The 12,604-nt window shown below is 33.3% G+C and overlaps 2 protein-coding genes across 4 annotated transcripts in view; both read right to left on the reverse strand.

The window, feature by feature from the left end:
* Positions 1 to 5,052, reverse strand: part of LOC111456521 (protein DETOXIFICATION 43-like) — a 6,087-nt gene extending 1,035 nt beyond the window's left edge. Inside the window, exons 1-12 of one of the 3 annotated variants that reach the window (XM_023098413.1) lie at positions 4,818 to 5,052; positions 2,840 to 2,965; positions 2,081 to 2,595; positions 1,788 to 1,960; positions 1,570 to 1,705; positions 1,381 to 1,477; positions 1,157 to 1,257; positions 883 to 1,046; positions 676 to 747; positions 483 to 599; positions 300 to 395; positions 95 to 216 (exon numbers count right to left, since the gene is read on the reverse strand). In XM_023098413.1, the coding sequence (XP_022954181.1) occupies positions 95 to 216; positions 300 to 395; positions 483 to 599; positions 676 to 747; positions 883 to 1,046; positions 1,157 to 1,257; positions 1,381 to 1,477; positions 1,570 to 1,705; positions 1,788 to 1,960; positions 2,081 to 2,595; positions 2,840 to 2,871 (1,625 nt within the window). In that variant the 5' untranslated portion in view covers positions 2,872 to 2,965; positions 4,818 to 5,052. The other 2 variants (XM_023098411.1, XM_023098412.1) reach the window with 2 other exon arrangements.
* Positions 5,053 to 8,730: 3,678 nt separating this feature from the next.
* LOC111456384 (transcription factor MYB83) lies at positions 8,731 to 10,118 on the reverse strand. The gene is made up of 2 exons (XM_023098224.1): positions 9,796 to 10,118; positions 8,731 to 9,417 (listed from the first exon to the last, which is right to left on the reverse strand). Exons 1-2 carry the CDS (start codon positions 10,059 to 10,061, stop codon positions 8,745 to 8,747), a joined length of 939 nt encoding a protein of 312 aa, XP_022953992.1. The 5' UTR covers positions 10,062 to 10,118; the 3' UTR covers positions 8,731 to 8,744.
* Positions 10,119 to 12,604: the final 2,486 nt, after the last annotated feature.

Consider the following 12,604-nt stretch of genomic DNA (forward strand, 5'->3'; position numbering starts at 1 on the left):
TTTTTTTTTTTTTTTTTTTTTTTTTTTTTTTTTTTTTTTTGTTAAGAACAGAAAACGCGGGGATTATACAAATTTATTTATCAATAGAAATTACCTCCAGATGCCAACAAAAGTACGCAGAAGCATGTAGATCGTCAAAGCAGTCCAAATCCCGATGAAGCCATTGCTTTTGGAGAGAAGAAACAGTGATACAACGCTCACAATCGCCACCATAACCTGGAGAAAATAGCCAGAAAATTTAACGTAATTTCGTTGAGAATTTTTCTCAAACAGGTGGAGGATGATGCTGTAGAACTTGCCAATGAGTATGCGGAATACGCGAAATCAGAAGCTCCGAAATTCACTCCATCGAAAACAAACGCCAGTGAGTTTATCGGCTGTGTAGCTGCGATGAACTGATGAGTTTCCGGAGAAAGAGGAGAGTCAGATGAGTTCATCCATGGCATTGGAAGGAAGAAAACAAGGTACGTTTTAATATTTACCGGAATTCCTAAATGTATGAGGTACTGCACTTGAATGTCTCTTGAAAATATTCCTGCTCCGAAGAACATTCCGATTCCGACGAAAACAGCTAGTCCAACCCCTAGGATAAAGCTCATCTGACCAGGAAAATGTTTTACGTTGTTTAGAGGAACTATGTTTTTGTTTTTCTGTGGTTTTGAATTCGTTTCTTACCTGCAATACTCTAGTAGCTGTTGCTGTTGTCTTTTCGTAGTCTTTTTCTGCAAATGCACTGGCTAGGAGTGCCTAAAAGAGAAAGAAAATGAATCATATACCATGAAAGAGATACCTATTAGACTTCCACCCCACCCGAATATCTATGAATTGTCATTTAGAAGAGAAGTTTTGCAGAGAGGTGGAATTAGGTTTTTGTTTCTTCACCTGTCCAGCTACTGCTAAACCATCAGATAACAAAGAAGATGTCATCCAGACTTGCAAGCAAGTTTGAAATGCAGCCATAGGTTTTGGGCCCAGCCTTGCAGCTAGTGATGCTGCTAGAGTCACGCAGAAGGTCACTGCTACAACTCTTGCCAGCAACAGACCTCCTGCTCCAAGCCATTCAAAGTTCAATAAGAGCTAAAGATTGATTGATCTCATAGTTTACTTGGCATTGGAATATCGAGTTAAGAGTTGTTTGGGGACAAATTCTTTTTACCATTTTTAAGAAATCGACCGAATTGCAAATCTCTAAGACTTGGAGGCATGAGATTGACTTTTTGCACCAGTCTCCAGAAGAGAACAAGCACAATGAAGTACCTGAAAGGATTGAAGTAAGTCTTAGAGAAGCATTTTTGGAACGTGAAGACACAAAATTTATGTCATTTTGAAGGAAGTTGTAAAGTTCTAGCAAAAAGATAGTGCATAGAAATTAAAGCTTACTGAGAAAGAACATGAGCAGCAGCTGCACCTTTGACCCCCCAACGGCAGACAAAGATGAATATGGGGTCAAGTATGATGTTTACAGTATATCCCGAAACTACATGGAGGCATATAAACAAATAGTTGCTAGTCAAAGGAAGTTGATATATTAGGTTCAACCATATGCAGAGGAAAAGGGACAAGGCCTACCAATAACGTAAAGAGGAGTTTTCGTATCCTTGAACCCTCTAAAGATCCCTTGCATGGCCAATGACAGAAGAACAGCAGGAGCACCAATTGATCTTAGTGTTAAATACTTGTGAGCAGGGACTAACATGGGCGAATTCTGTTTGTTGAAGTCCCAAAATATTAGAGGAAAACATTCGATCTAAAACTGAACTACATTTTAAGTTACAGGGAGCACTCACATCTTTTACACCCATTAGGTTCAGTAAAGATTTGGCTCCGAAAACAAGGAATATGGCTTGCATGAGACCCAGAATTGAGCCAAATATCAGAGCTGTTGATGCTGATGCAATTTGCTTCTTCTCTTTCTTTTTGGACTTGGCAGAGGTAGCCTTGATTACATTTGTACTTGAATCTGAAAAAAAAACGAAAAAAAGAGGAAGAAGAAGAAGAGGAAATCAGAAATTACATGTGGCAGTAGTTTTCATCAAAATTATTAAAATATTCTAAATATAACCATCAAGTTTCGGTTTACCTTTTTCCAGATCTTCTTGAAGAGCACCATTATTTGGAACCAATTCCTTTTTTCCCTCTTTCGTTGAAGAGCTCTCCTTGTTTTCTTTTTCTCCAACTTGTTCTGTTGTGGCACTACTCCTGGGTTCATGATTCAAGTTGACAGAGTCTTGTTTGGCTGTAAGTCTTTCATCGTTCTCTAGATCAGGATCTTCGGGCACATAAACTTTTACTGAATTATCATCAGCTGAGCCCTTTCCCTTTTCAACTCTTGCTGCTTTGTTGTCAGCCTTGCCAATGGTCTCTTCCTCGGCCACGAAAGAAGTTGTAATGCTTACAAGTGGGAATATGGTAATCCTTGAAGCTTGATTGAATATAGCAATGGATACTCCAACTGCAGCAAGTTCCACGGGTCCAAGATGGCCAACAAAAGCAGTGTCGATAAGAGAAGCTACAGGATCAGCTGCAACAGCTAGAGCAGCAGGGAGTGCAATTCCCAGTATCTCCCGACCGATTGTGTCAAGCTTGAAAACACGTCTACATTTATAAACATTTAAAATATACGAGTCATTAGTTTAAAAGGAAGAGGATTATCTCCCGTCATTAGAAAAGAGTCTCTAGTTATGGATATATATTTGATGCACAATCTCTTTGGGCCGGTTTAGAAATGGGAAAAAGAACTGAATTATTAGTTATGATTGGAAGAATCACATCAGTGTTCGCAAGTTAAATTGAACATCAAACATTTAAAGAAGAGAATTGATTGGAACATGAAAATCACCTTGCGTCTTTGAAGAAAACATTAACAGGCATCTTCGACTGAATTCCCCCTTGTGTGGTCAAACTAAGATTCTGGTTCTGGTTCTGGTTCTATTCTGCCAGTGCTGTAGTACTGAAATGGTCTAGGCTGTTGAATTCTGGACCAAGAATTCAAGATCAGAAAGCTTTACATAGCTCATTTTATGCAAGTGCACAAACATTCTAAAAAGCTAAAAAGTTTTGGATGTTGAAGGAAACAGCAGCAAGGTCTGAAAATAGCAGTGAAATTGAATGATTTGGAAGTTGACGCACCATGCATAAAACTATTCTTTTCAACTTAAAGAATGAAAAGACTCGTAGTTATTGTACTTCACGTAAACTAGTTTTATAGAAACACACACATTTAGAGAGAAAGAGACTCAAAAGTAGGTTTGGCCCCTAGGAACATTAATGTTGAGAGATCTGTTCGTTTGACAAGAAAGGAACATACATGCTACAAGGGAGAGCTTGTAGAAATGAACTGTCAGATGTTCAGGATAAACTGTGATGCATAAATGCTCAGCCAACAGTACCTCTCTCAGTTCTGTGTCTGTAGAGAATTAAGTAAATGATGCACACATACGCACACCGGTTTTTTTTGGGATTCGAACATGGATAATAGGTGATGAAGAACTTGTGTCTAGACGATACATTGATTCTTTTATTTGAGAAGTACATTAGAAGGAACGTGATTCTGATTCTAGAATTCTACATGGAAATATTAAAAATTTGTTCATTCCATGCATATCAAACCCTCCCCAGGTCTACCTTTTCTTACTGATGATAGTTTAACAATGGATTACAACAAAGCAATGAAGAAACCGTAGGAAAATAGGTGCTTCCATGATGGACTACTGTGGTGGAACCTTCCTAGCTAGCTAGTAATTAAATTATAATAATTGCTAGAAATCTTCCCCAGATAACCTCAAAATATATGATTTGGTTCTTGATTAAAGCGACTTCATAGGAAAGAAATGGGACCCTTGAAAACCGTAGATTTTTTATATTAATTAAACTCTATAAAGATTTGCATGGGCATGGCTTTTAGTGATCATATTTATAACTTCATAAGCATCCTCTGTCAGCTTGTTCATTTAGGAGGATCGAAGAAGAATGAAAGAAAACAGCCATTATATAACAAAGATTATTATATGAGGATGAGCCTGAAAGCTACATATATTTCCTACACCAAATAACTCTCATCTCCTAGATTTTCTATGTAAGGTTAATGTGGACAAAACCCTTCTTGAATATTGAAGAAACACAATGCAAATTCTTATTTTATTGTTAGGAGTTGTTTTTAATAACTTATTTTAGATAATTTATAAGATTAGTCGAGCAGGTGGATTTGGTGAGGAAGATGGGAAGTTTTGGAAATTTTCATGTGTCAAAAGAATCATAAAAATTAGTTAAAATTTAACGTGTTTGATTAGACATAAATGTGCTTGTCTTTAAAAGACCCCACTACTTTCCAATTACTATTTTTGTGTGGCTGTGGTTAATCACATTGTATGTGATGAGCAAATTAACAGCAAATTCTTTTAGAAAAAGATTGCAAACAATCTGATATGCCACATACAAAACTCTATCCGCACGTACAATACACTCCAAAAGATCACAAATTACCCAAATTTATTTTTACTAGGCAAGGGATTAAAGAAGGTCGTAAAACACAACTAATCTCACGAAACAACAACACAACAATACAAATATCATATATCACACGAAACACAAAGGCACGCTATAGACTCACGTGCCATTTCTTTCGTACTAAATATATGTTAAAAAGGAAGGTATTATTTAAAGGAAGAGGAGAGTTTAAGCATTAAAGATGGATGAAACAGTGATATAAGAGAGGCTAATTATCATTAGTATGCATGGAGAATAAACGAACTAACTTATATGTATATAAATAATGACCTTTGTTTAGAGTCCTCTGACTTAGCAAGGATATCTCTTACCTGATCCCAGAACTCTTCTTCCTTACCAACTCGCTTCTTTTCGTACACCAAACAAACTCTCAGCCTCCCCTTCCTTTTATACCACTTTTAAAGACAGAATGGCTTTTGATAATGGGAGTTATTCAAATGTCATTGTGAATTCATTGGTTTTCTCTGACTATGGTGGGTATGTCACCATTACAATTGAACAAAAGCTTAAACTAAAGTAATGCATATTACATTCCTACAATCTTTTTGTGTCTGATTGATTTTCTGTGGGTCTATTTGTATTATATCTGATATATATGATACCAACCATATCTTTAATCTAATAAAGACGAGGCTGGGGAAATTTTTGAGCATATCTCTCTCTCTCGCTCTCTCTAGTGACAATTGTGCATAAAAGATTGAAGTGACTTTAATTAGTGGGTAGCTTCCTAGTTTTTATTTAATATTATTTTGTATGCTTTTGATAAATGTGCGTTCTACATAGGATTTCCATTACCCCACGTCTGTTTTATACATTTTATGACCCATTTTATATGGGTTAAGTGGGTATATAACACTGGTTTAACGAGAGAGAAAATAAACTGAGACTACATATGTGGTAACTTAGCTATATGTTTACAGTAAGATTTGTTTTCCTAATTCATTCCAATTTTCATTACCTTCTTCCTTAATAATCCAAGAATGAAATCTGGTTCGCAAGTTTTCCGAGCAAAGGAAAATGATGAATTTGATGATTAGGAGTATTTGAATTGTCCAGAGGAATTTGATTCGTTCATAAGCTTGTATCTATGTAAGCCTGGACATAGGTAGGTGGTGAGATATTGAACTTTTGAAGGGTTTGTTATTTTACTGTTTCAAGGGAGGGAGCTATATTGAAAAATTACATACAGTTTAATTTCATCTATAAAGTTTCACCCACGTGATAAAATTTTGGGTATGTGTCCTAGATATACATTCATTGTCCATTTTTTACTTCGACTCCTAGTAGATATAAGAAATGTTTTGTTCCCCCTCTCCAACTGATATAGAATCTCAGAATCTACTTCCTAGACAACTAGCGTTGACACATTGCTCAGATACCATTTGTAACAGCCTAGACCCACCACTAGTAGATATTGTCTATTTTGGCCCATTACGTATCACTATCAGTCTCACAATCATAGAATGCGTTTATTAGGGAGAAGTTTCACACCCTTGTAAAGAATGCTTTGTTCCCCTCTTATAAGGAATGCTTTATTCTCCTTTTCAACTTATGTGGGATCTCACACTGTACTTCCACGTTATTCATACTAAACTTATTTTTAGGATATTTGAACAAATGTATGATACATCATTGTTTACATAATCACACACATGGCCGTAATTGAAAATTTTATTTATAATCAAAATCTTTTGTTAGGTAGATATTAGATTTCTTATTGAGCTATATATGCCTAGATGTTTATGGATTTATTCCAATTATTTAAGTTGATAAGCTAAACTTTTCTCCTTGTGAAAGTTCAACGATAGTAAAACTTGGTTGGTTCAAATATTTTTAATTAGGATTCAAATATATTAAGCTTTTTAAAAATAAAAAAAAAAATCTATAATTTTCAATTAAGAAACCAAAGAACAAAATTTGGACGTGATAATCCCACTACCAATCTTCCAGACTTTTCCTAAGTGCTCTTTTTAATTTAATTAATCAACTTTTGTTATTTCCATGGGAAAATACTTAATTTTCATACTTTTTTTCCATGCTTGGGAGAAATCCTATTTAAAAATTTAAAAAAAAAAAAAAAAATCGAAGCTCTGTGTGCCTTTTCACCAGAACCTTTGGCACATGGAATTCATTTTTTTACGATAAAAAATATTCTTACCCTTCGTGTTTTATTTTAAAAATATCCTTAAACTTTTAATAATATTCTTACCCTTCGTATTGAAACCATTATTTTATTTCAAAAATATCTTTAAATTTTTAATAATATTCTTACCCCTTCGTTTTGAAAGCATCAGTAATTTATTTCAAAAACACCCTTCGTTTTGAAAGCATCAGTAATTTATTTCAAAAACATCCTAAACTTTTAATAGTGTTTCAAAAATACCTTTAAATTTTTCAATAAAACCCTTCCACTTTTTTAAATATATCAATAATACTCTCGGGCATTGTGTGTTCGTGAACCTTCCTATGTCATTTTCTCTCCTTTTGTTTCATCTTCACTTTACTAAAGGCTTATCAAATTTGGACTTAGTGTTATTGGGTTTGCATCATTATCTTGAAAAATAAATTAATTTCTTGTTACAATTATAAAAATAATATTCCATTCTTAAATAGAAAAAAAACTAATTAAGATAACTATTTTCTTAAATATCTATTTCTATATGATACGAGTATATTTCAATGATTAAGACATTTTTACTTATTTTAAGAAGTTGTGAGTGTAATTGATGTATATCCAAATTTTTAACAAAATCTAAGATGCTTAGTTCTTACAGGTAAGAAATGAGGGAGCTTTTCCTGTATTTAGGATTTCATATATATGGAGCCTCGACTACCAAGTTGGAGTGCTTACGGAAGCTACCCATAAGGGGGACCTTTGTTTCATTAGAAATTTGTCTCGAACCTCTTGGTTCGGAAGAAACCAGAGATGTAGGCTAAGAAAGCTAAGTGGCAACACTACAGAATGAGTGGCTCTTTTAGACAGGTTTTTGGGATGGTACGACTCAGCTCCCTAGCCCATAGCAACCAGTACTTCCCACCGAATTTTCTTATTTTGAGACCACATGCAAGACAAGATATTACGGATCGTACTCCGCTTTAATACCAACTCACACTCGATTGGTACACAAAAAGTTCGATTATTATTATTAATTTATTATTCTTATAACAAAATTATTATATATAAAGTGAATTCCACTTTCGCGTGGAAGCCACGATGCTTTGGGGTCCAAATTGGGTTTGAAAATAAAAAACGATAGCCTTCCACTCATCAAAGTTATTTTGTTCTTATTAATTAATTGATGTTTTCCCGAATCTTTTCATTTTCTATTGTCAACTGTTTTTATGGTAATAAAAAAAATATACCAAATTATAATTTAAGAATTAAAAAAATTATTTTGTATTAAATGTTAAACTTTTACTCCCACTTTATTTAAATTTCTTTTTTAAAAAAATGTAAAATGAGATACTTTTAAATACTTATTTTAGTAATTGTTTAAAAAAAAAACACCCTTGATGATATACATGTTTTTTCAAAAAAATTACTTTTCAAAAAAATTACTTTTCCAAAAAATTAATAATAATAATACAAAGAGATTAGAAACTTTTCAATGAACTGTTAATTTTAACATTTATTATGTCATATAAATTTATTATTAATGAATTTCAATATTATGTGACGAAATTGAAAAAAAAATCGAAATATAAATGTAAGAAAATACATCAACCATTCACATTTAATGTCATGAAAATAATAATAACTAAAATTATTTGTTCTCAATTATTTTTTTTAAAAAAAAATAATAACAACGGTAAGAATAATTCATCTCTTTTGAATTTTTCCCATGTAATACTAATTTTACAATGAATTTATAGTACAAAGTAAACCTGCCCAATTCACATTTCTCTTCCGAGAAATAATAGCTAAATTTCTTGAGGATCTTGAAACGGCGCCGTTTTAGAGGAGCAAACGGACAAAAGTGATCAAATTATTATTTTTTTAAAGTAAGTTTGATTATTAAAAACTACTTTTTGTAAATTTATTTCTTAAAAATATTTCTAAACTTTAAAATTTTAAAATTAATTTCCAAAAATCTATTTTTAATTTTTGAAAATTGACTTAAATTTCTAAAAATTCTTTAAAAAAATAGAAAAAAGGGAAATATTGGTAACAATTCTATTTTTTATTTTTAATAAAAAAAAATATAAACATTTTGGAATTTAAAAAAAAAAAATTGAAATTAATCCATTTGGAAATCAAGGATAAAACCGTCCAAATCCCAGCCTCCTATTTTCGAGTTCTCTTGCAGCTCGGTTTGATAATTATTTCCAAATATACCCTCCGCCTTAAAACTCATCTCGTTATTATAATCGAAGCAATCATTATTTAATTCTTCGATATTATTTTGGTTGTTTTCTTTTATATTTATCGATGGTACCTTAATCTCCTCGATAATGTCTCCATTTGCAAGCGGAGGGAGGTGGGAAAAGTCATAATTGTCCCTGACTAATCCTCTCGGCTCGAATATTGTTCGGCTGTAATCCCCATAATACCCCTCTTCCATTGCACCACCAACCATGTTGTATCCGTCGTTGTCCAATAATGTCGGGAATGGATCACAAGGGATGTAGTTTTGTAGAAACATGGATGGAGTACTCATGGATGTTGAGCATGAGAACGATGAGCTTTTCATGAACATGTTCATGACGTTGTTGTGTTTGTGTTCGTGGGTCGGAATGATGTTTTCGGTTAGCTCCCCGAAGCTGTTGCTACTTCGAAGTTCGGAAGACTCGCTAGGGTTTGGAGAAGAGATGTTACTGTGATTCTTCAATCTCTTCTTCAACGAGGAGTTCCATAGATTCTTTATTTCGTTGTCCGTTCGCCCGGGAAGACGTGCAGCTATTTGTGACCACCTAATTAATATCAAAATTTGATTTAATTAAATATTTGACGATATGCGTTTATTAGGTCAAATCGAAAATTTTAACCAATAAAAACGGTACCCAACAAATAATAATTGATCAGATGAATGAATCAAGTGAAGAATGGATTGTATTAATTATTTTGGACTCGATGATACTAAACCTATTAACCACAACTATGGCCTACATTTTAACTTTGTTCATAATCAACGTCTTGTCTATAGACCCTACTCGAGGTTTCGTAATATCGGGCGACCAAAATTCATTTACCCTCGAGAATTCAGTATCTAAAAGCAAATAAACTAAGATCCCGAGAAACAAAATATAAAAACCTAGAATAATACGCGATTTAACGGGAGTTTTAAGTACCTATTGCCGAGAAGAGAATGCAAATGGAGAATGAGGCGCTCCTCTTGGGGAGAGAAAGCCCCGCGTTTAAGGTCGGGGCGAAGGTAGTTAATCCAACGGAGACGACAGCTCTTGCCACAGCGGAGAAGACCAGCGTTTCGGGCAATGTCGGTCCAGCAGCCTTGGCCATTGGATAGCATGTATCTCATCAGCTTCTCGTCCTCCTCCGGCGACCAAAGACCCTTCTTAAGACGGATGTTGGCGGCGGCGGAATCAGGCTTCCTCATCTTAGTGTAAACGGTTTATATTGTCTCTAATTTCTTGTCGGAAGAGAAATGATAATGTTCGATAATAATGTGTCTCTCTTAGCTTAGCTTATATATATATATTATATGGTTCCTTTATTTATTTATATATATATATATATATATATATATATATAAAAATAAATAAAGGGGAAGGCTTGATGTTGTGGTAACGGTTATGATGATGGCGATGTGGTTGTGGGGTTGCTTAGAATGTGAATCTATGACTAAAATGTCTCATATTTTGTGTTAGTTGGTTTTTTTTGATATAGGAGGAGAGAGAAAAGCTGTCCCGATCCCGACCTTCAAACTATCAGTTACATCGTATCCAACCTTGAATAATTGAGAGGAGAGGTCGTGAGGAGCTCGGTTAACTCTTTTTCATACAATGTTAATTTTAATGGCTTGAAAATATTAGTGATTAGATCTACCACCCGACTTTTTCAGTATACTACGATGTTATTTTGTTGGATGATGAAAGTCCCACGTCGACTAATTTAAGAAAGGATCGTGGGTTTATAAGTGAGGAATACGAACTCCATTGGGATGAGGCCTTTCGAGGAAGCCCAAAGCAAAGTCATGAGAGCTTAGGCTTAAAGTGGACAATATCATATCATTGTGGAGACTCGTGTTCGCTAACAATTTTGAACGGCTCAAAACATAAAGAATGTTTGTCTTTTAGTGGGATTTTTTACGATGGATAGGAATAAATCAATGTAAAATCGAAGTATATAGATTACAATGATATTTTAACGAATTAAAAATTATTCAACGGAATCGTCAGATTTTGACAATCGCTTCTCAACCGTTAAATATAAATTTAAATATTTGTGTATGAACTCCTGGAAGATATTGTTTGTTTTGGTCCGTTACATATTTTTTCGTCAGTCTTACTGTTTCAAAACAGTCCAAACTCACCGTTAACAAATATTGTCTGTTTTAGTCAGTTATGTATTGTCGTCAGTCCGGTTAGGCAAAGATTATGATTTGTTCCCCTCTGCAACTGACGTGAAACCTCACAATCTACCCCCTTGGAAGTCCAGAATCCTCACTGGCACACTACCCATGTCTGGCTTTGATATCATTTGTAACAACTCAAGCCCACCACTAGACAATATTGTCCACTTTGGCCCGTTACGTATCACCGTCAGCCTCACAATTTTAAAACGTGTCTCCTGGGAAGAGGTTTACATACCCTTATAAGGAATACTTTGTTCACGATCCCGTTAAATTTTTTTTTTTTTTTGTAAAAGAAAAAAAAAAGAAAGAGGAGAGAGAAAGGAAGAGAGATAGAGATGGCTTGTGTTGTTGTCTTTGACTGAAATTGTTGTGTTTTTGAATGCAATATTTTTCTTCACTCACAAGGTAATCATCAAAACATTTTTGCTTCCACTTCACATAATCAATCAATCATCTCTCTCTCTCTCTATACTTACACTTACACGTGAGTTTTAAGTATAAAATCTAGAGAGAGAAAGAGATATTTTTAAAAAAAAATTAAAAAAATGTGTTTTTGAGTTTGGTATGATGGTGGGGAATGGTATATAGAGCCATCGTTTTTTTTTTTTTTTAATTTTGCATATATTTCTTAATTCAATCCCTTTGGGTTTGAAATATGTGTTTCATTACTCCTAACTTTAATTATTTAAACCAACAACCCTATTTTTCATACTCAAAACCAAATTATCTTCCCAACTTCTCAAGCAAAACCACACCCCCTTTATAATTATTCTTTCCCAATATTAATTAATAAACACGTTTTTTTTTTTAATTTAACCATAAATCTTTAAAACGACTTTAAAAATTAAAATATGTTTTTTTTACAGATAATTTTTTGAATGAACTAATCGTTCATCTCGAATATCTTGAGTTGATGAATAAGATATTAATTATTATTATAAAGATATATGATTTGATAGTGTATGTTAAGAACTTTAAAAATATAATTATAAATTGCATTAAAACAATTATGTGTACGGAAACTTTCCAATAATTGATGGAATTATTTTGAGGAAATTTGTTTGTGAAAATTGTGGAGAGGCTTTAAAATCAATGACAGACCAATCATAAGGTGAAAAGTTCAAAGTACCCAAAAAATAAATAAATAAAAAGTGCCAAAAATATTTTAATTCGTGGATTGCACCAATCAGAGTATGTTTTTTTTTTTCCTTTCTTTAAATTAAAATTATTTATTTAATGTTTTTTTATTGAATTCTTTTAAATGCATAAAGAATTAGAATTTAAAAGTTGTAGAAAAATAGTTTCAAATTACTATTTTTAGTTTTAAAATTTCAATCCCACAAAAAAAAATTAGACTTTTGATAAATTTCAATAGTATTTTGATTCTTAAACTTTATCTTCTTTCGTGTTTTCTTACCCATTTCTCCTCGGTTCAATTCTAAAAAGAAAAATGCACAAAATCCAATCTCGAAAAGGAGAAAAAAATGTAGAAGAAATTTTTTTTTGGAAATTAGGTTTTCCCCTCAACTTTCTCGTAACCATTAACAAAAAAAAAAACCAACATA

The sequence above is a fragment of the Cucurbita moschata genome, unplaced genomic scaffold, assembly GCF_002738365.1.
Source record: "Cucurbita moschata cultivar Rifu unplaced genomic scaffold, Cmos_1.0 Cmo_Scf00018, whole genome shotgun sequence".
Taxonomy (NCBI): domain Eukaryota; kingdom Viridiplantae; phylum Streptophyta; class Magnoliopsida; order Cucurbitales; family Cucurbitaceae; genus Cucurbita; species Cucurbita moschata.

Bases quoted from the DNA above. Each gene is read 5' to 3' on its own strand.
- LOC111456384 (XM_023098224.1), bottom strand. From the start codon at position 10,061: ATGAGGAAGCCTGATTCCGCCGCCGCCAACATCCGTCTTAAGAAGGGT. The intron at 9,418-9,795 runs GTACTTAAAACT...GATATTAATTAG, and splicing joins CATTCTCTTCTCGGCAATAG to GTGGTCACAAATAGCTGCAC.